The sequence below is a fragment of the Felis catus genome, chromosome E2 (assembly GCF_018350175.1).
Source record: "Felis catus isolate Fca126 chromosome E2, F.catus_Fca126_mat1.0, whole genome shotgun sequence".
Taxonomy (NCBI): domain Eukaryota; kingdom Metazoa; phylum Chordata; class Mammalia; order Carnivora; family Felidae; genus Felis; species Felis catus.
In genome coordinates, this window is record NC_058382.1 from 8,766,623 (window position 1) to 8,785,675 (window position 19,053).

General features: G+C 54.2%; 1 protein-coding gene across 5 annotated transcripts; it reads right to left on the minus strand.

The window, feature by feature from the left end:
- Positions 1-694: 694 nt before the first annotated feature.
- Positions 695-18,607, minus strand: NUCB1 (nucleobindin 1). 5 transcript variants are annotated; one of them, XM_003997526.6, is made up of 13 exons: positions 18,458-18,606; positions 17,907-18,034; positions 16,035-16,142; positions 13,715-13,847; positions 10,114-10,217; positions 6,373-6,558; positions 6,003-6,093; positions 3,329-3,387; positions 2,976-3,068; positions 2,798-2,890; positions 2,288-2,458; positions 1,726-1,822; positions 695-1,621 (listed from the first exon to the last, which is right to left on the minus strand). In XM_003997526.6, exons 2-13 carry the CDS (start codon positions 18,021-18,023, stop codon positions 1,509-1,511), a joined length of 1,365 nt encoding a protein of 454 aa, XP_003997575.1. In that variant the 5' UTR covers positions 18,024-18,034; positions 18,458-18,606; the 3' UTR covers positions 695-1,508. The 5 variants fall into 5 exon arrangements, with proteins under 5 accessions (XP_003997575.1, XP_011287965.1, XP_006941079.1 ...); XM_011289663.4 differs by having other exon boundaries at positions 17,877-18,034; XM_006941017.5 differs by having other exon boundaries at positions 17,877-18,034; positions 18,469-18,492.
- Between the last annotated feature and the right edge of the window lie 446 nt (positions 18,608-19,053).

The following is a 19,053-nucleotide window of genomic DNA, read 5'->3' on the forward strand; positions in this document are numbered from 1 at the left end:
GCGCCCCTTTTCTAAGCTTTGCGGTCCTTGTGACTGAGATCCTCCTGAAAGGTGTGTGTGTGTGTTCACACTGGACACATCAGGAGAGGACAAAAAGATGCCAGGATGTGGCCGCTCAGATATTATGCTTGAATTGAATTTTAATGAGGAAGACTTGAGGCGCCTGCTTGGCTTAGCGGGTTAAGCATCTGACTCTCGGTTTCCGCTCAGGTCATGATGTCACGGTTTGGGAGTTCGAGCCCCACATCGGGCTCTGCACTGACCGCAGGGAGCCTGCTTGGGATTCTCTGCCTCCTCTCTCTCTCTGCCCCTCCCTGCCTTGTGCTGTCTCTCAAAAATAAATGAACTTTAAAAAGAAAATAAAACAGGGGCATCCGGGTGGCTTAGTCGGTTAAGCGTCCGACTTCGGCTCAGGTCATGACCTCGCGGTTTGCGAGTTCGAGCCCTGTGTCGGACTCTGTGCCGACAGCTCGGAGCCTGGAGCCCGCTTCGGATTCTGTGTCTCCCTCTTTCTCTGCCCCTCCCCTGCTCGTGCTCTGTCTCTCTCTACCTCTCAATAATAAATAAACGTTTAAAAAAAAAAAGTTAAAAAGTAAAATAAAACGACTTAAAAAAAAAAGAATGAGGAGGACTTTAGCAGGTGAATTGGGGATGGGGCTTCAGAGGGAACAGTATATGCAAAGACACAGAGGCATACGTTGTTCCAGAAAGTGTATTTGGATGGAACCGGAGGATAGAGCAGAACTGGGAGCTGTAGGAGATAAGGCCAGAAAAGGGGGGGGGGGAGGCAAGGCCTCCCACATGAGGCCGAGGGGCTGGAACCTGATCCTGGGGCAGGGTTGGCTCCAGGGCCCTTCTGGGGCTGTGGGGGGAAGGGGCGAGGAGCCAAGCAGCCAGGGTGGAGGTGGAGGTGGCTGGAAGCCAGGGTTGCTAGTTATCAGAGCTAATCAGCCCTGCTTAGGACTCTGCTGGCCTTCACACCCAGCCCAGGGGAAGACCCCGCCTTTGAGGCATCGGTGGTCCCACAGAAGGGAGGGAAATCTCTCGAAGGACCACCCAAACTGGGCGGCAGGCAGAATTCCAGCCGCTGTGGGGACGCAGGGTGCCAGCCCGAGTGGCCACAACCTGGGCAGCTGAGGCCTTACCATCTAGGGAGGCAGGCATGAAGCAGACCCTTCCCGGGAGGGAGGGGGCTTCTCTAAGTTGGGGTGACCCAGTGAGGGCCCCGGGCAGAGCTGAGAAGGTAGGTCCTTGGAGGGGATGGGCAAGAAGGGGCCGCAGACTGGGAGGCTGTGAAGGAGGAGGTGAAACACGCTGAGAGACGCGGGCTCAGGAGGCATCATGTCACATGCCACTCTCCCCTCCCCTCCCCTATAGGCCACCGGCATATTGCTGGCCCCCAGAGGGGGTGGACTGAGACTCCTCATCTCCCTCGCATCAGCTGCCTCAGTAGGAACCCAGAGTGCCGTGGGGGGTGGGGTGGGGGGTGGGGAGGAGTCCCAGGAGGATCACAGGTGCTGGGTATCCAACCGGGGCAGCTCGGGGGGCTGATCGGGAACCTTCTTTTCTGAAGGGTCTACATCCTTCTGGTCACCGGCCGGCGCTGGGACAGGAGCATCATCTGGAAACGGAGGGAGGAAATGGTGGCGGTAGACATGTCAGTGTCTTTCTCCCGCGGACACCGACTGGCTCCCGCCCCGTGCGCCCCGGGGCCCACCAGAGCACCTGTGTCCTGGCTGAACTTGAGCTGTCCCTCAGGGCCAGGGGCTGGGCCGTTCTGGCTTTGCTGCTGCTGTTTCCTTTGTTCCATTTGCAGAACGGCCTGCAAGGGGTGGGGGAGATCGCACAGGCTAGAGGATAAGGCGGCAGCTTGCTAAGTGGGGAACCAGCCCCTTCTCTATGGGCATCTTTTTTTTTTTTTTTTCTCTCACTGAGAGTTGAGCTTCATAACAGTTAAAAAGACCCAGTTCTCCCTCCTCTGGCAGGGCTCGGGTCAGACGCTGGGACAGGGAAGCCTTCCCTGAACCCTGGCTGAGTCTAACCTCCTCCTCTGTCCTTGGCCTCTTCCTCCTCCCTTCCTGCTTACAGCCCCACTGCCCTTATCCAATATGGCAGCCACAGAGCTGTCAGGGATGGGGACGACGTCTGCCCTTACTCAAGATGGCGGTCACCACCTGAGGCTCTACCAGTGATCAACACGGGAGCCACAGGCCTTCCCAGCCTCTGAACACATACGGATAAAGGCCACCAGACTCAGAGGATGGGCCCAGCCTCCCTGGCCGGTCACCTGCTGCAGCTCTCTCTTCTGGGCCTCCAGGCGGCCCTGGGAGCGCCCTAGAGCCTCTGTCTCCTGGCTGAGGCGCTGAGCCTTGGCATTCAGCTCTGCCTCCCGGGCGGCCAGCTCCTCCTCAAAACGCCTTAGTTCCTCCTCTGTGTAGGCAGGGTGCATCTCCACTGTCTGCCGGAGAGGCGACAGGGGCCATCAGCAGGGCCATGCCGGCCTTGGCCCACTCACGTTCGAGACGGCGCCACTAACAGGAGGTTTGGGCAAGGCTGGGAGGCCTGGGCCACGCGTGTGGATGGAGGAGACTGAGTGCAAGCCGGAGAGGGGGATAAAGACCCAGAGAAGTGGGGGGAACAGAGACCTAGAGGGGGCACTGAGACAACCCAGAGGCAGAAGGAGGCAGAGACCCATGGTAGGCGAGCAGAGGCCCAGACAGTAAGAGGAGTGGCCAGAGAAGGGTCAGGGCCGGGGGCCAGAGGTATTCAGGACCCAGAGAGTTCCTCAGGTCCTCACCTCCCAGCCTTCCCCGGTGTCCCCGAATTCCTTCCTCTGGGTGGATGCGAGGAACTCCTCCAGGGTCACGAGGCGGTCCTGGTTGGTGTCCACCTACGGAACCAGGGTGACAGAGCTGGGCCTCCCTCCAGCCCTGCCCCCTCCCGCCCCATCCATGGCCCCGGCCCCCTCCTCTCACGTTCTTCATCACGTGCTCCCTCATGCGAAGCCGCTCCTCCTCCATTTCCCTCATGTCATCTTCTTCATTCTTTGGGTCATACACCTTCTCCAGCTGCAGGGTCAAGTGACAGGCAGGACATACTGAGGGGTCCAGGACAACCTCTTTCCTTGGCTACTCCACCTCCTCACGCACACAGACAGGCAACTTCAACTTCCAGCAGCCCTCGGGGCACCTGGCCACGCGCGGCAGCCTCTTTTTGCCGTGGGGGCTGCTGGGAGTTGTCGTTTCCCCTGGATTCACCTCCAGGGGCACCCGAGGGGACGCAAGGCTGACTGGGCATCTTCTGCACCCATGGCTTCCAAGATGCTCACCTCCTTGGTGAAGAGGGCCTCCAGCTCCTGCTCATCCAGGACACCATCACTGTTGATATCTGAGGGGGAGACAACAAAATATCTTGGGGGACTGCGTACAGGGTGGGTACAGGTGGGGCTAGAGAAGGAATTTGGGGTTGGTGTGGGCTCCGTGTTCAGAGGTCAGGTGTCCCTGGGTCCCCAACGACAGAGTGATGTCCTTCCAGCTTCAGCACCCCATTGGCTCACTGCTTGGTCAGCCAGTTCCCTACCAACCAGGGTCCCAGGAATGGAGTAAATGAATGTGGGCTTCACCAGGACTGTTCTTGGGGCAGTTGTCACACAAGACAACTTGATCCCTAACGCCTGGTGATCTGGGTACAGGATCAACCCCCTTGCCCAGGATCCAGGGTGTCAGAGGCCTCTGCCTCCCAGAGAACCAGGCCAGAGGAACCCCTACCTGCCTCTCCGCGTGTACAGCTACAGGGCTCCCGGCTTCTCAGCCACGCGGGCCATGTTCACTGTCTCCCCTCCTCTGCTTACTCAGATCAGCACCCACCCTGGTCCTTCAGAGATGGCCAAGAACCCTGACCTTGCAAATCCAGCGCTTAATTTTTTTTAAAGATTTTATTTTTAAGCAATCTTTACACCCAACGTGGGGCTCAAGCTTAAACCCTGAGATCAAGAGTTGCACGCTCCACCGACTGAGCCAGCCAGGTACCTTGCCAATGGTCAATTTTTAACTCACATTTTACTGGACTTTCTGCCCTTGGCCTCTAGAACATCAAACGTTTTCCTCCAGATGCCCCTCGTTCTCCTTCATTGGCTCCGTCCTCCTCCTGAATGCTACATATTGGTGCACCCCAGGGCTCAGCCCTGGGACCTCTTGTCTAACTAAGCTTCAAGTCCAAAAGTAGGCTTCATGCCCAGCACGGAGTCCAATGCAGGGCTTGAACTCACGACCCTGAGATCAAGACCTGAGCTGAGATCAAGAGTCAGACGCTCAACCGACTGAGCCACCCAAGGCGCCCCTGAATTTAAATTGATTAAGATAAAAATTTCAGTTTATCAGTCCCACTTGTTACATGTCAAGCATTCAGTAGCCACACGTAGCTGGTGGCTGCCATATTGGATGGGACGGGACATTCTCCATCATTACAAAAATAGTTTGATTGGCCAGTGCTTCTTTAGATGGGTTCCTCCAATCCCTGGGCTTCCAATGCCATCCACGAGCTGCTTCCACACCTGAATATCTGACTCCCAACTCTCATCTCCACGTGACTGTCCAATCGACATCTCCAATTTGACCTGAACGGACATGGTTCCCAACTTCCCCTGCCAAAGATGCTTGCTCTTCCCCATCCATCCTTCCAGTTGCTAGGGCCAAATACCTTGGTGTCACCCTTGACTCTTGCTCACTCATACTCCTCATCCAGTCCATCTGTGAATCCCACCAGCTTGACCTTCCAGATAAATCCAGACTCCAACCATTCTTCCCTACTCCCCATGATGCAGCCACCAGCATCTCCAGCCTTCTCCTGGCTTTGGCCCTGACCCCGCCAGCTGGACTCTGTCAACCCTTAAGGCAGATGGTGTCAGTCCTCTGCTCAACACCCTTTTGCAGTGTCCGATCTCAGAGAGGATAAAATCCAGATTCCTTAACCCAGCTGGAAGGCTTGGAGCAAGCTGGCTGTTACCTTGGAGACCCACGTTCACTCTTCCCTGGGTGTCTGCTGTTCCCACCACCTAGAACACTCTCCCCCCCAAATGTCTGCAAAGCTCAACCTCAGTTCACTGAAGTCTAAGTTCAAACGTCAACTCTCTGGAGCTGCACCGCCCAATAGAGTAGCCACTGGGACACGTGAAATTTAAATGAATAACAATCACATACAATGAGAAATTCAGTTCCTCGGTCATTGCAACAGCCCGGTAGCCAGATGGGGCACTACACGCTCCAGGCCCTTTAATGGGCAGCTTATGTACAAATTCTAGAGTATCTCACACTCCCTGGTTTCTCAGATTCACTGGAATACGGCGTGATCTATTTGCCTGATCACCGGCTCTGTGAGAGGGGGGACCTTTGTTTTGTTCGCAGTAGTATCCATGGGGTCTCCGTGAAGCTGGGTCTTTAGAGGGAGCTTAGTAAATGTCTGCCGAATGAATCAGCCATGCCCTGTTAAGCCCTGCTGACCGCCTGCAGCCTCTGGGACAGGGTCCTAGGCACATCTGAGGTGGCCTGGCAACCCCAAGCTATGTTTCTAGATGGGAAGAGAATGAAGGGGAAAGTGCCTTTAAACCACCATGGGGAAGGTGCTTCCCAGGTCCCTGGAGGCCTGTTTAATTAGGGAACGGCCCACTGTTGGCAATAGGGCTCCTGGCGGGGACTGGGGCTTCTGGGCTGCTGTGGGAAGGGGGGACCCAGGCCTAGCCAAGCCTGAATTGCTTACTTGGTGGACATCAGCCAGTCCCGAGGACAGAGAAGTCTGGTGTATCCCAGAAAAGAGGCCTAGCTCTTCTATGGAAGATCCTAGCAATGGGGAGGGGTGCAGCCTTCTAGACCAGCAGGAGAGATGGGCTCAGGTCTCTTTGGCCTGCCTAAGCCCCAGTGTCGGAGCTCCCTCCTTAGTATTCAGGCCCCAGAAAGGCCAGAGGCTCAGGATTCAGCCTGGGTCTTGGGGCTCCCTCCCCACCTTACCATGCAATATGAAGAAGGTCTTGGGGTTAAACCTGTTGGGGTCCAATCCATCCAGCTCCTCCCACACCTCCTTCAACTGGGCTTGGCTGCCCTGTGGAAGGGAGAGCCAGGGGCTCATGAGCAAGAAGTCTGGGTCCCCCCCCATCCCTCAAATGTCATTTTCTTCAAGCAAGAAAGCCAAAAAAAAAAAAAACAAAAAAAACTCCCTAAAACTACAACGCCCAGCAGCCCCTGGAGTGACTGGGCATATTTAAATGGGCTTTTGGCCTCGGGGCCTGCTGGGAGTTGTAGTTCTTTAGCTACTTGTTCATCTTATGGCGCTTGGAGAGTTGAACTCAGCTGTGGGGTGGGTACAAAAGGGGGTCCTTACAGGTACATTGACTTTGGGATGCTCTCGGTGCCGGCGCTGTTGCTCTTCCAGCTTCTTCTCTGCCTCCTTTCGCTGTTCCTCTCCCAGTGACTCCAGATAACGGCGTCTCTCATGTTCCTTGAGCATCTCGTAGCGTTTGAACTCTTCGTGATGGGCTGCGTCATACTGGGCAAGGTCTCGGGTAGCCTGGGGAAAGGCAGACGGTCATTCTCATCTCACTGCTGTACACAGGCCCTAAATTTCAACCTCCAAATTCCAAGCCCTCAGCCTTGAACCTGGGCAAGGGCCGCCCCGACCTCCATCCAGTCCTGAGTTCCATGTCCTGAGCTCAGTTCTTGATCTCTATGACCCACTCTTGCCTCATGACATAGCCACCTCTATTTGTTCAAAAGAGATTAGGATGGGGGCGCCTGGGTGGCGCAGTCGGTTAAGCATCCGACTTCAGCCAGGTCACGATCTCGCGGTCTGTGAGTTCGAGCCCCGCGTCAGGCTCTGGGCTGACGGCTCAGAGCCTGGAGCCTGCTTCCGATTCTGTGTCTCCCTCTCTCTCTGCCCCTCCCCCGTTCATGCTCTGTCTCTCTCTGTCCCAAAAATAAATAAACGTTGAAAAAAAAATTAAAAAAAAAAAAGAGATTAGGATGGTTACACAATAATGATTGTTTTTTTAAGTTTATTTAAGTAATCTCTACACCCAACACAGGGCTCGAACTCACGACCCCAAGATCAAGAGTCACACACTCTTCTGATTGAGACAGCCAAGCACTCCTACACAAATAATAACTTTAACCCACCTCTTTCAAGTCCTCCACAATCTCAAGATCTCGGAGGAACAGGGCACCTGGCTGGCTCCATAGGTGGAGTGCGTGACTCTTGACCTGGGGGTTGTGAGTTCAAGCCCCACATTGGGTATAGAGAGAACTTAAAAATAAAATAAAGAAAGGGGCGCCTGGGTAGCTCAGTCAGTTGAGTGTCTGACTTCGGCACAGGTCATGATCTCACGGGTCATGGGTTCAAGCCCCGCATTGGGCTCTGTGCTGACAGCTCGGAGCCTGGAGCCTGCTTCGGATTCTGGGTCTCCCTCTCTCTCTCTGCCCTTCCCTCTCAAAAATAAATAGACATTAAAAAAAGAAAAGAAAAGAAAGATCTTGGAGGAATAAGCAATAAGGAACAACATACGAGGCAGACTATGGAGAGCAGCACAGCTAAATGGTAAAGAACCCTGGGTCTCCAATTGTTTTGCCCAGGGTTCAAATCCAGGCTCTGGTGTGTGAACAAATTCCACTAGGCTGTGTGATCTTGGGCAAGTTACTTAGCCTCTCTGTGCCTGTTTCCTCCTCTGTAAGATGGAGATAGCGATACCACACTGGGTCGAATAGTATCCCCCACCCCCCAAATTCATGTCTACCCAGAATGTCGGAAAGTGAACTTATTTGGAAATAGGACTTTGTAGATGTAATTAGTTACAATGAGGTCCTACCAGACGGGTGTCGGCTCTAAATCCAAATGATTGGTGCCTTTATAAGAAGGGCACAGAGAAGATGCAGAGACACAGGGAGAATGCCATGTGACAATGGAGACAGAGGCTGGAATGATTTGTCTACAAGCTGAAGAGTGCTGGTAGCTTCCAACAGCTGGAAGAGGCAAGGAATAGGTTTCCCCCTAGAGCCTTTAAAGAGAATAGCTCCGCCAAAAACAAGGTTTTAGCTCAGGGATACTGATTTTGGACTTCTGACCTCCAGAACTGAGAGAGGATACATCTTTGTTGTTTTTTAATTTTTTTAAAAAATTAAAGTCATCTCTACACCCAACGTAGGACTCGAGAACTCATGACTCCCAGATCAAGAGTCGCATGTTCTAAGGACTGAGCCAGCCAGGTGCCCTACATTTCTGCTGCTTTAAGCCACTGAGTCTGTGGCAATTTGTTACGACAGCCACAGCAAACTAACACACCCGATAAGGTCCTTCCTGGCTTCTGATCTATACTATAAGATGATAATTTCAAGTTGTTTTCAGCTACGAAGTTTGCGGTAATTTATTTGTGGGCAGGGCAGGAAACTAACACAGCTGTTATGTGGGGAACAGAGCACTGCAGGGTTCTCAACCTGGGGAGACTGGCCCACAGGACACCACTGTCAAAGGCTGAGGGTATTTTTGGATGCCACAACGGGGGTAGGTCTACAGGTGCCTAGTAGGTAGAGACCAGGGATGCAGCCAAACATCATACAACGGGGCGGGGGGGGGGGGCGCCTAGGTGGCTCAGTCAGTTGAGGGTCCAAGTTTGGCTCAGGTCATGATCTCGCAGTTCATGGGTCTGAGCTCTGCATCGGGCTCAGTGCTGACAGCTTGGAGCCTGGAGCCTGCTTTGGATTCTGTGTCTCCCTCTCTCTCTGCCCCTCCCCTGCTTGCACTCTGTCTCTCTCTCTCTCTCTCTCTCTCTCTCTCTCTCTGTCTCAAAAATAAATATAAGCATTAAAAAAAATTTTTGTTAACATCATACAATGCACAAGACTTCTCCCACAACAAAAATTATCCAGCCCCAAATGTCAAGAGTGCTAGGTTGAAAAGTCTGGCTGGTGAACTTGGAAGGCAGAAGCAAGGAGCCCAGGGAGGAACTGGCGATGAGAAATGATGGGAATTAAAACTAGGAGATGACTGAGGGCCTGGAGAAAATGGACAGTTTCTGGAATGTTCTAGAAATATGTGGCAAAAACATCCCTCAGGGATGGAGTCCAATGCTGCATGGACTCAAACGGCTGCTGCTATTATCTTCACGGCCACTAGATGGAGCTCCAGTAGGCCAGAAAAACAGGGCTCAGGCCAGGAGGAGGGTGGGGGCTTTGCACTGGGGGTGTTGGGGACTTGCAGAAGAAAGGCGAGGAGGGGAGAGGCAGGGGCAGGTCTGGGCATCCCCTTCCACTCCCCAACCCCGTGGCCCTTGGCCTTCCTCATGAGGCTGGGCTCGAGATCCCATTTCTCAGATAAGGTCTCTATTACTTCTGTGCCTGGTGTAGCAAATTATCATAAATTTGGAGCCTTAAAACAATACACATTTAGGGGTACCTGGCTGCCTCCGCCGGTAAAGTGGAGGACTTTTGATTTCAAGGCTGTGAGTTCAAGCCCCACACTGGGTGTGGAGAAGAAAGAAAGGAAGGAAGGAAGAAAGAACAATAGGGGCGCCCGGTGACTCAGTCGGTTAAGCGCCCGACTTCGGCTCGGGTCATGACCCCACAGTTCGTAGGTTCGAGCCCCAGGTCAGGCTCTGTGCTGACAACTCGGAGCCTGGAGCCTGCTTTGGATTGTGTGTCCCCTTCACTCTCTGTCCCTCCCTCGTTCACGCTCTCTCTCTCTTTCAAAAATAAACATTAAAAAAAAGAAAAAAGAAAAAAAAGAAAAAGGATGTGTAGGGTGTGACGTCTTTGGTGCGGGGGGGCCACTGTTCTGCCTCCCACAAGGACACAGAGGAGACAGCCCCACGCCCCCCACCCTCACAAGTCATAGGGGAAGGACGAGCCAAGGAGGGATTTGAATCGGGGTCTGAATGGAGCCAAGCCCACCTGCCTGTATCTGTTTTCCCAGAGAGAATCTGGGGAGGCCTTTTGGGCACCACCCGGCCCTCTGCAGCCACCGGCCTCACAGAACACCAGGCAGGGGTGAGCGGGCTCACGTCCCAGGCTCCCTTCCCTGCTCCCCTTCCACAAAGCCTCCTTCAGTCCCTCTGCCTGTCGGCCCCTTCACGGCTACCGTCTGGATCAGCAGCTCTAGGTCCCGAGCCTCGAATGTGTGCTGATTCTGAGGGTCCAGGTGTTCAAACTGCTTCAGGAGGCTCAAGTGATCCAACTGTACATCTGGATGAGGGAGAGGTATTAAAAAAACAAAACAACAACGACAAAAACTCAAAAAGAACACCCCGTGGAACGTTCTTGCTTTTAAAATCCCTACCCTGGGCTAGATGTGCTCTAAAGGAAGTCAGCTTAATATAACAATAACCATAATAATAACTAACACGTATCGGGGCGCCTGGGTGGCTCAGTCGGTTGGGCGTCCTGACCCTTGATTTCGGCTCAGGTCACGATCTCACGGTTCACGAGTTCAAGCCCTGCATCAGGCTCTGCGCTGACTGTGCTCTGCCTGCTTGAGATTCTCTCTCTTCCTCGCTCTCTGCCCCTCCCACGCTTTCTCTCTTTCTCACTCTCAAAAATAAACATAAAAAAAAAAAAAAAAAAAAAAAAAAAAAAAAAAGAGAGAGCCCAGAGAAACAATGTCCCGGCACAGGGAAATGCATGGAGCCAAGGTCCAGAGGTGGCCGGGGTGTGTTGTTAAAACTAAAAAACACTGACATGAGAGGATGGGGGAGAGGGCGCCTGTGAAGGGGGGGCAGAGGAGCAGGGATGGCTGCGGGCTTGGTCCTACAAGCACTGGGGAGCCATGGTGGGTTCTAAGCAGAGGAAGGACAGGACTTGGGTTAAGTGCCGTGGCGGGCTGGGTAACGGCCCCCACGATGCCCACGCCCTAATCCCAGAACCTGTGAGCACGTCACATGGCAAAAGGGACTTTGCAGCCGGGATTAAATCAAGGATCTTGGGATAGGGAGACCACCCCTAACTACCCAGGGGACCCTATGGCATCATAAGGGTCCCTATACGTGGGAGGCAGAGGCAGACCCGACCACAGGAGAAGACCGCGAGACTGAACACAAATGCGACACGGCTGGCTGGCTCTGAAGATTGAAGAGGAGGCCACCCGCCAAGGAAGGCCGCGGGAGCAGCTGGACAAAGCAAGGCAGCAGGCCCTCCCCTAGAGCCTCTGGAAGCAGCGCAGCCCTGCAGACGCCTCGATTTTCGCCCCGTGACACTGATTTTAGTCTGATCTCCAAACCCGTGTGTGTCGTTTGAAGCCACTGGTTGTGCCAATCTGCTACGGTGGCCACGGGAGACCAACACGGGTGTTAGCAGCACCCCACTGGCTGCCGTGCGGGAAACAGAACAAAAAGCCAGCGCGGCGGCAGGGGCCCGGGGAGGAGGCGACCACGGGGCTCCAAGCAGGGCCCGAGGGGCGGCAACGGACGTGAGAAGCGGTCAGATTCTGGAGATGCCCCGAGCTGGTGAAGGGTTAGGGTTAGTAGTGCGAGGGACACAACAAGCCGCCAATTCACAGGCGGGATTTTTTCCCATTAGTGACGAGGGGACGTCTGGTTTCCTGGAGAGCAAATCGGGACTCTGAAACTGTACTAATTAAAACAGCACGACAGGGGCGCCTGGGTGGCTCAGTCGTTAAACATCTGACTTCGACTCAGGCCATGATCGCACGGTTCATGAGTTTCAGCCCCGCGTTGGGCTCTGTGCCGACAGGGCCTGCTTGAGATTCTCTCTCTTTCCCTCCCTCTCCCTCTCTCTCTCTGCCTCTCAAAATAAAGAAATTAATTACAGTAAGTAGCAAATAAAATACACAAATAAAACCGAAGGACGGAGAAGGCGTGGGTGCATAGTGTGGAGGAGGCTGTCGGGTCAGCTTCGAGATCTGGGACCCGCCTGGTACCCAGCACACGGTAGGACTCAAGGCATGTTTGGAGGATGGATAAATGGAGGCAGACAGAAATGAAAACAAAGTTCAGTTGTCCCGTTGACCCTCAACGCCATCCGCGCCATCCGCCAATGCCCGCCATCCCCATCCCGTAACATGGGAGCCTCAGGGGGTGTCAGGAAACGAAAGCAGGGGCGTGGGTGAATCTCCGTAAAAGGGCCACGTTCTTACACTTAGCGACAGGCGGGAAGCTGTCCGAGCGGCACCAGAACACCACAAAGCTATGGGAAGTATAGCACCACGGCCCGTCATGGCCAAAGCGGGCAACCACCGAGGAGCCCATCAACCGATGAATGGAGAAACCCCGGTGTGGTCTATGCACACCGTGGAATATTACTTGGCCCTAAAAAGGAACAAAGGGCCGATACGGGCTACGTTTCGGCTGAACCTTGAAAACATTATGCTAAGTGAAAGAAGCCGGGCGCAAAAGGTCACAGATGGCATGATTCCATTTCTATGAAATGTCCAGGAATAGGCGAATCCAGAGAGACAGGAAGTAGGTTACTGGTTGCAGGGGCTGGGTGGGGGGTGATAGCTGAGGAGTTCGGGGTTTCTTCTTGGGGGCGATTACAACGTCCCAAAATTGACTTGGGTGATGGTTGTATATACCTGTGAATATACTAAAAGCCCATGAATTGTACCTATTAACTGGGTAAACTATACGACATATGAGTTATATTTCAATAAAGCTATTAAAAGAAATAGTGTGGGGGGGTGCCTGGGTGGCTGTTGGTTAAGCATCTGATTTCGGCTCAGGTCACGATCTCAGGGTTTGTGAGTTCGAGCCCCACATCAGGTTCTGCGCTGACAGCTCAGAGCCTGGAGCCTGCTTCGGATTCTGTGTGTCCCTCTCTCTCTCTCTGCTCCACCCTGCTTGTGCACTCTCTCTCTCTCAAAAATAAATAAATAAACATTAAAAAAAAAAAAGAAATTGGGTGGGATCTTGGAATCTAAAACTGCCTCTCTCCTCCAGGTACTTTTTTTTTTCTTTCTTTTTTCCAACCAAATCATTAGACTATAAAATATAGTCTCAGATACAAATGCCTACAAATTAGAATCACGCCAGCTGGGGAGATAGAGAATAACAGAGCAAGGAAAAATACAGTGCACCCTTTGAAACTTCCCGACTTTGATCACTGCATTGTGGGTATGCAGGACCATGTGGCCGTTCAGAGGAAAATCACACTGAAAAAGGGGGGAGAAAGAGATACAGTCTGCAAGGAACTAGCGAATGTCGCTGAAAGGCAAATAGAACAAAAGCTAATAACTGGAGAATCCAGGTCAAGGGTATTCAGGGACTTTGCGCACTATGCTTGCAACTTTTTTTCTGGAAGTTTGAAGTTACATCAAAATTTTGAATGACCATGGTTGTTTAAAATAAAAATTAAAAAAAAAAACCAAAAGACTGAAAACAAAAAACCAAAAAACCCGGTGGCTCAGTCGGTTGAGTGTCCGACTTCCCCTCAGGTCATGATCGCGCATGCATGGGTTTGAGCCCCGCATCGACAGCTCAGAGCCAGGAGCCTGCTTCGGATTCTTTGTCTCCCTCTCTCTCTGCCACTCCCCTGCTCATGCGCTGTCTCTCTCTGTCTCTCCAAAAACAAAACATTAAAAAAAAAAAAAATTAAAAAAAAAAACAAAACGAAATAAACCCACCAAGCAGTTATGTTAGCGGTAGAATGTTCTAGAAAGAAAACCCGATCCCTCTTCTATGTGTATTATGGGGCAGGGAGGCCATCCCACCCTACCTGCCCCTGCTTACTGGGCTCCTGCTCGGCGTCCATCTTGGCCTTGAGGAGCATCCGCAGCCGGGACACCTCTTGCCGCTTCAGCTCGTCCAGCTTGGTGCGGACATGATGGCTGACAAAGTCCAGCTCCCGGCTCAGCTTTCCACTCTGCCCGAATAGGGACGAGACACTGGTCAGGCTGGGAGCCTGGGAGGGGGCACACTGGGCGGCCTCATCCTTTCTCTGCCCTCTCTGGAACCTTCTACCAGCTTTTGGATGCCTGGAAAGCTTATAGACCCATACCTGCCCCCAGAGCCTCCGACATAAAATCCCAACCCCTCAGCCTGGCATTTGAGGCCATGCCCACCTCTGTAGCCCCATCTCCCGTCATCCATCAAATCGCACTTGCTTCCAGCCACACTAACAGGGCATTGGCGCCTACACTCAAGGCTCCTTCCCACCTCTTGGCCTTTGCACATGCTGGTTGGTCCCTCTGCCTAGGATTCTCTTCTGCCACCACTTTTCAAGTCTAAGCAGATCCTCACTGCTCTTCACAATTCAAAGGGCGGGGGGCGCCTGGGTGGCTCAGTCGGTGAAGCATCCGACTTCAGCTCAGGTTATGAACTCATGACTCGTGAGTTCGAGCCCCCTGTCGGGCTCCGTGCTGACAGCTCAGGGCCTGGAGCCTGCTTCGGATTCTGTGTCGCCCTCTCTCTCTGCCCCTCCCCCACGCACGCTGTCTCTCTCTCTCAAATAAATAAATAAATAAACAAACTTAAAAACAAACAAACAAAAACCCTCAAAGCAGATGGCACCTCCCTTGGAAAGAACCCCCCCCACTAATTCCCTGCCCCCCAACACACACACCCCTGAATAGGGTGCCTTCCCTGAGCCCCCTCTACTGTCGCTGCAGATTATGTCTGTTTCCCAGAGTCGACCCCACCCCTCTCCGCTCAAGGCCCCCAAGCCTCCCCAGTGCCCACAGGACAGAATCCCTGTCTCAATAAAATCTCAATTTATTGAGAGAGACAGAGTGCAACTGGGGGAGAGGGGCAGAGAGGGAGGGAGACCCAGAATCCCACGCAGGCTCCGAGCTGTCAGCACAGAGCTCGACACGGGGCTCGGACCCACAAATCCTGAGATCGTGACTTGAGCTGAGGTCGGACGCTTCACCGACTGAGCCACCCGGGCGTCCCCGACTACTTCATTTGTACACACAGTTCCCACTGTCTGAAATGCCACCGCCCCACCCCCCCACCGCAACTCTACACCACAGACCTTCCCACTGAGACTTTATACCTCACTTGGGGGCATCCATTTTCTAGAAACCATCTCTCACTTGTCAGACTGGCCTTGGCCCTCCCTGAGGCCTCCCCAGCACCCTCTACCATCTGTCATTGCTCAGCCCGCTTTCTCAGTCACTCGAGACTCACACGGTCTCTCCAGCCCGCCTGGGGCGTGGCCCTCGAGAGGCAGCAGTGACAGTCATATTAACCTCAGCCAGTGAAGCATCTACTATGGGTCAAGCCGTGTGCTGGACTCCTTGGGTCTGTCCCCTAATCCTGCCTACAACCTCATTTTACAGCTGGGTAAACTGAGGCCCGGGCGGAGACACCACTTGTCCCAGGGCTCTCAAACAGTGACTGGTACCAGATCATGTCTCTCCACATCCTTTTCCTGCTCTGGACCTCAACACTGGAGCGGAGAGGCGCCTGGGTGGCTCAGTCGGTCATGCGTCCGACTCTTGGCGTCGGCTCAGGTCATGATCTCACGGTTTCATGAATTCGCGCCCCACGTTCGGCTCTGCGTGGACCCCACGGAGCCTGCCTGGGATTCCGTCTCCCTCTCTCTCTCTGCCCCTCCCCAGCTCGTGCACTCTCTGACTCTCTTAAAATAAATAAACTTAAAAAAAAAATGAGGATTACCTCAGTTCCTCGGGAGGCCTTACGCAAGCTAGAGGTGGTGCTAGCTAGTGCCCCCAACATGTCCAGGGTTTGAATTCTTCCCGAGCAGAACACACGACACTGAACATTCCGGGGAACCAGCACTCACACGGCAGGTCCAAGGACCGCTACCCCGCATGCCTCAGCCCTTTGTGCGTCTTACCCTCGGATGATCCTAACCGAGCCCTGTCATGCAGGTTCTAGTTCTAACCCTCGGTTTTACAGACGGGGAAACCGAGGCACCGCGAGGGGCGGTCACACAGCGTGTAACGGAGCCTGCGCCCTCTGCAACTATGCTTAACCCCACGTTCTGTGGCCCCTTGAGAGAATCCACTCCGTTCCTGGACTCGGTCCTCCGAGCGTGCACCCTTCCTCCTCTTCCCCGCCCAACCTGGCTCGCGCCCAGCCGCACCTTGATATCCTCGGCGTTGGCAGCCTGCAGCTTCTCGCGGAAATGCCCATCTGTCTCCAGCACATTGATGACTTCCTGGAGATACCGATGGTAGTAGAGGCCTGTGTCCTAAGGCAACAAGGACGAACATAGCAGCCCAGCCTTCACCCTTCTCCGGCTCCTCCCTGCAGGTAGGACCCAGGCCCCGCTCCCCTGGGCACCTGCTGAAGGACCCAGAGACACCCTGCTTGGAGCAAGGGGCAGGCCTGCGCCGTGGCACAGAGGCTCTGGGGCCAGCCGACCCCAGTTCCAATCCCCATCTGCTCTGTAACCCCAGGCAAACGGCCCGATCTTCGGGGCCACGGCTCTCCTCTCTTCCCAGGCCTGCAGTGGAGACGAAGTGAAAATCACGTGGGTGGATACCCAGCCCCAACACCGAGCACGGAGTGGGTGCTTAGAGTGGACACACCAGTATTTGTTTGCAAGTGAAATATACCCTCGTTCATCATTCATCAAGTGCTCACCGAGCCCCTACCGTGTGCCAGGCACTGGTACAGGGGATATAGCAACTGAACAAGACAGACAAAAACCGCTAGGCTCCTGGACCCAGACCTGCCCCGTGTAGATGGCCAGCACGCTCTTCTCCCGGGCCACACTCTTCCATTTTAAAATAGGCAATAAGGGGCACCTGGGTGGCTCACTCGGTTAAGCCTCTGACTTCGGCTCAGGTCATGGTCTTGCCGTTCACGGGTTTGAGCCCCACATCTGGCTCTGTGCTGATAGCTCAGAGCCTGGAGCCTGCTTGGGATCTGTCTCCCTCTCTCTCTGCCCCTCCTCTACCGGCGCTCTGTCTCTCTCTCAAAAATAAATAAACGTTGAGAATAATAAATAAGATGAACATTAAAAAAAGAGAGAGAGTACCCACCGAAACTCTGAATAATCTACCCCCAGGCTCACTCTGCTCTGGTCACACTGGCCACCTCCATGCCCTTCTACTTGCTCTGCTCTCCCCACCACACAGCCTTTGCTCAGGCTGTTCCCTCTGCCTGGAATGTTGTTCCCTGCACTTCAGATTTCAGCTCGTGACCCTTCCTCCTTGACTACCACACTGATGTCCATTCTCGGGGAGGCCCAATGTCTTCCTGGTCTGTGATGGCCCAGGGCTTGTGTTAGCACTGTGTCTGGCCCACAGGAGGTGCTCAAGAAACGTGTGCAATGAATGAAGGGAAAGGGAAGTCAAAGGTGCCCTTCTGGGCCTGCAAAGATTTCACCAAGCAGAGGCCTAACTCACAAGGTCTGGACTGCCACACAGGAGCACGGGATGATATGTTCCAGAGACAGTAACGTGCTCTTTACTGATAGGTGCTATGTGCGGATTCAGGCCACAAATCAGGGCACTGGCCTTGAGGATCTTTAAAGTTCCAAATTCCCTAAGAGAGAAGGTTTCCTAGCATTTGATAAACACATGTTGGAATTAACACATGGGCGGTTTACCCGTCCCTTCCCAGGAGCTCCATGAACTGAGAACACCTCAGTTGGCTAACATCACCTGCCCCAGGTGCTACTGGGAAATGTAGTTCTTTTTTTCCCTCCATTCCTGCTTGAGAGCAGGGGGGCTTAAAACAACAGAGGTTTAGGTAGGGGGTAATGCAGATTTGCCACTTAAAATCTGACCTGATTTCCCACACCTCAGGGCCAGGGACTTAGAAATATGCAGTCCCCCCCCCTCCCCAAGTTTTTCACCACGTCAAAGCCCAGGCGACTGCAAAGAATGTCAGGCAAACTTCAAGCTGCGTCCCTGGGGGAAGTATCCACCCAGGGGCGACGGGGATCCGCGGGAATTGTAGTACCACTTGCAAACACCTGGCTGGAGAGGAGGGCAGGGCCACTCACGGGGCTCTCGGTCGCAGGGCTCTCCTGCTGGGGCGTCCCCCGCTCCAGGGGCACCGCCAGAACAGCGCGCAGCAGCAGCAGCGGTAGCAGGACTGCGCGGGGCCCGGAGGAAGGCATGACGACGTGGCCTGTTGGGGGCAGAGGGGTGGATGTCTGTCCCAAGTCGCCTACTCCCCTGGACCCAGGAGTCTGGGCCCCCAGCATCCCCCCCCCCCCCCCCGCCATCTAAGAGTCAAGACTCAAAGCGTCTCGTTTCCCGAGACACAGGATTCCGAACCTCCAGTTCCTCCTTCCTTAGACCCAGGAGTCCTGGCTCCCAGCACCCAGCCTCTTCGCTCAGACTCAGGAATCCGGGATCTCAGTCCCCTTCGCCAGAACCGAAGGTTCAGAACCACCCCCCGCCCCCCCCGCCCCCCCGCAGCCTCCTCTTCTGTCAGGATCTACAAATACTGGTGCCCAGTCCATCCTCCCCGAAACCCAGTTTTCCAGCCTTCTGGGCCCCTTCCTACCGCTCCTCCCAGGACCCCATCTGGGACCCCCCAGCCCCTCACCTTTCCCTCACCGCAGAGGGCGTTTTCCCGGGCTCGGACCTCCGGTGCGTTCGGGTGATTTCCCCCCTAGACCACGCCCACTTTCCCGCAGAGGACCCGCCCTCGGCGGCCTGATTGGTCCGCGCTGGCTTCAGTCCCCTTGGTCCCTGTCTAGGGGCCCGCCCCTTGTGGAAGTCGCTAGCCTGTTCTCGAAAGGCTCTCCTCCTTTCTCGGAAGCTCTTACCTCTTGACGCCGCATTTCCTGCCTTTTAGGCGAAAGGAAAGCGGAGGGTTTCAAAGAGAACTACATTTCAAAGAGAACTACAATTCCCTGCAGGCAGGGGAAAATGAGGCCACTTCCGCGGGCCTCTCGGCCCCTTCGCCTCATGGCTGTTGTAGTTTTCCCATTTATTTTTCCCCCAGGAAGTGGCTGCGAGTTACAGATAGGTCGGTAGCTGTTGGCACAGGTCATATTCTAAGTTTTAGCATATAAACCGAGAGAGAGAGAGAGAGAGAGAGAGAGAGAGAGAGAGAGAGAGAGAGAGAGAGAGAGAGAGAGAGAGAGACCCTGCGATGCTGTCTAGGGTCCCTTTAAGGAGCACCTGCATGCCCTTCCA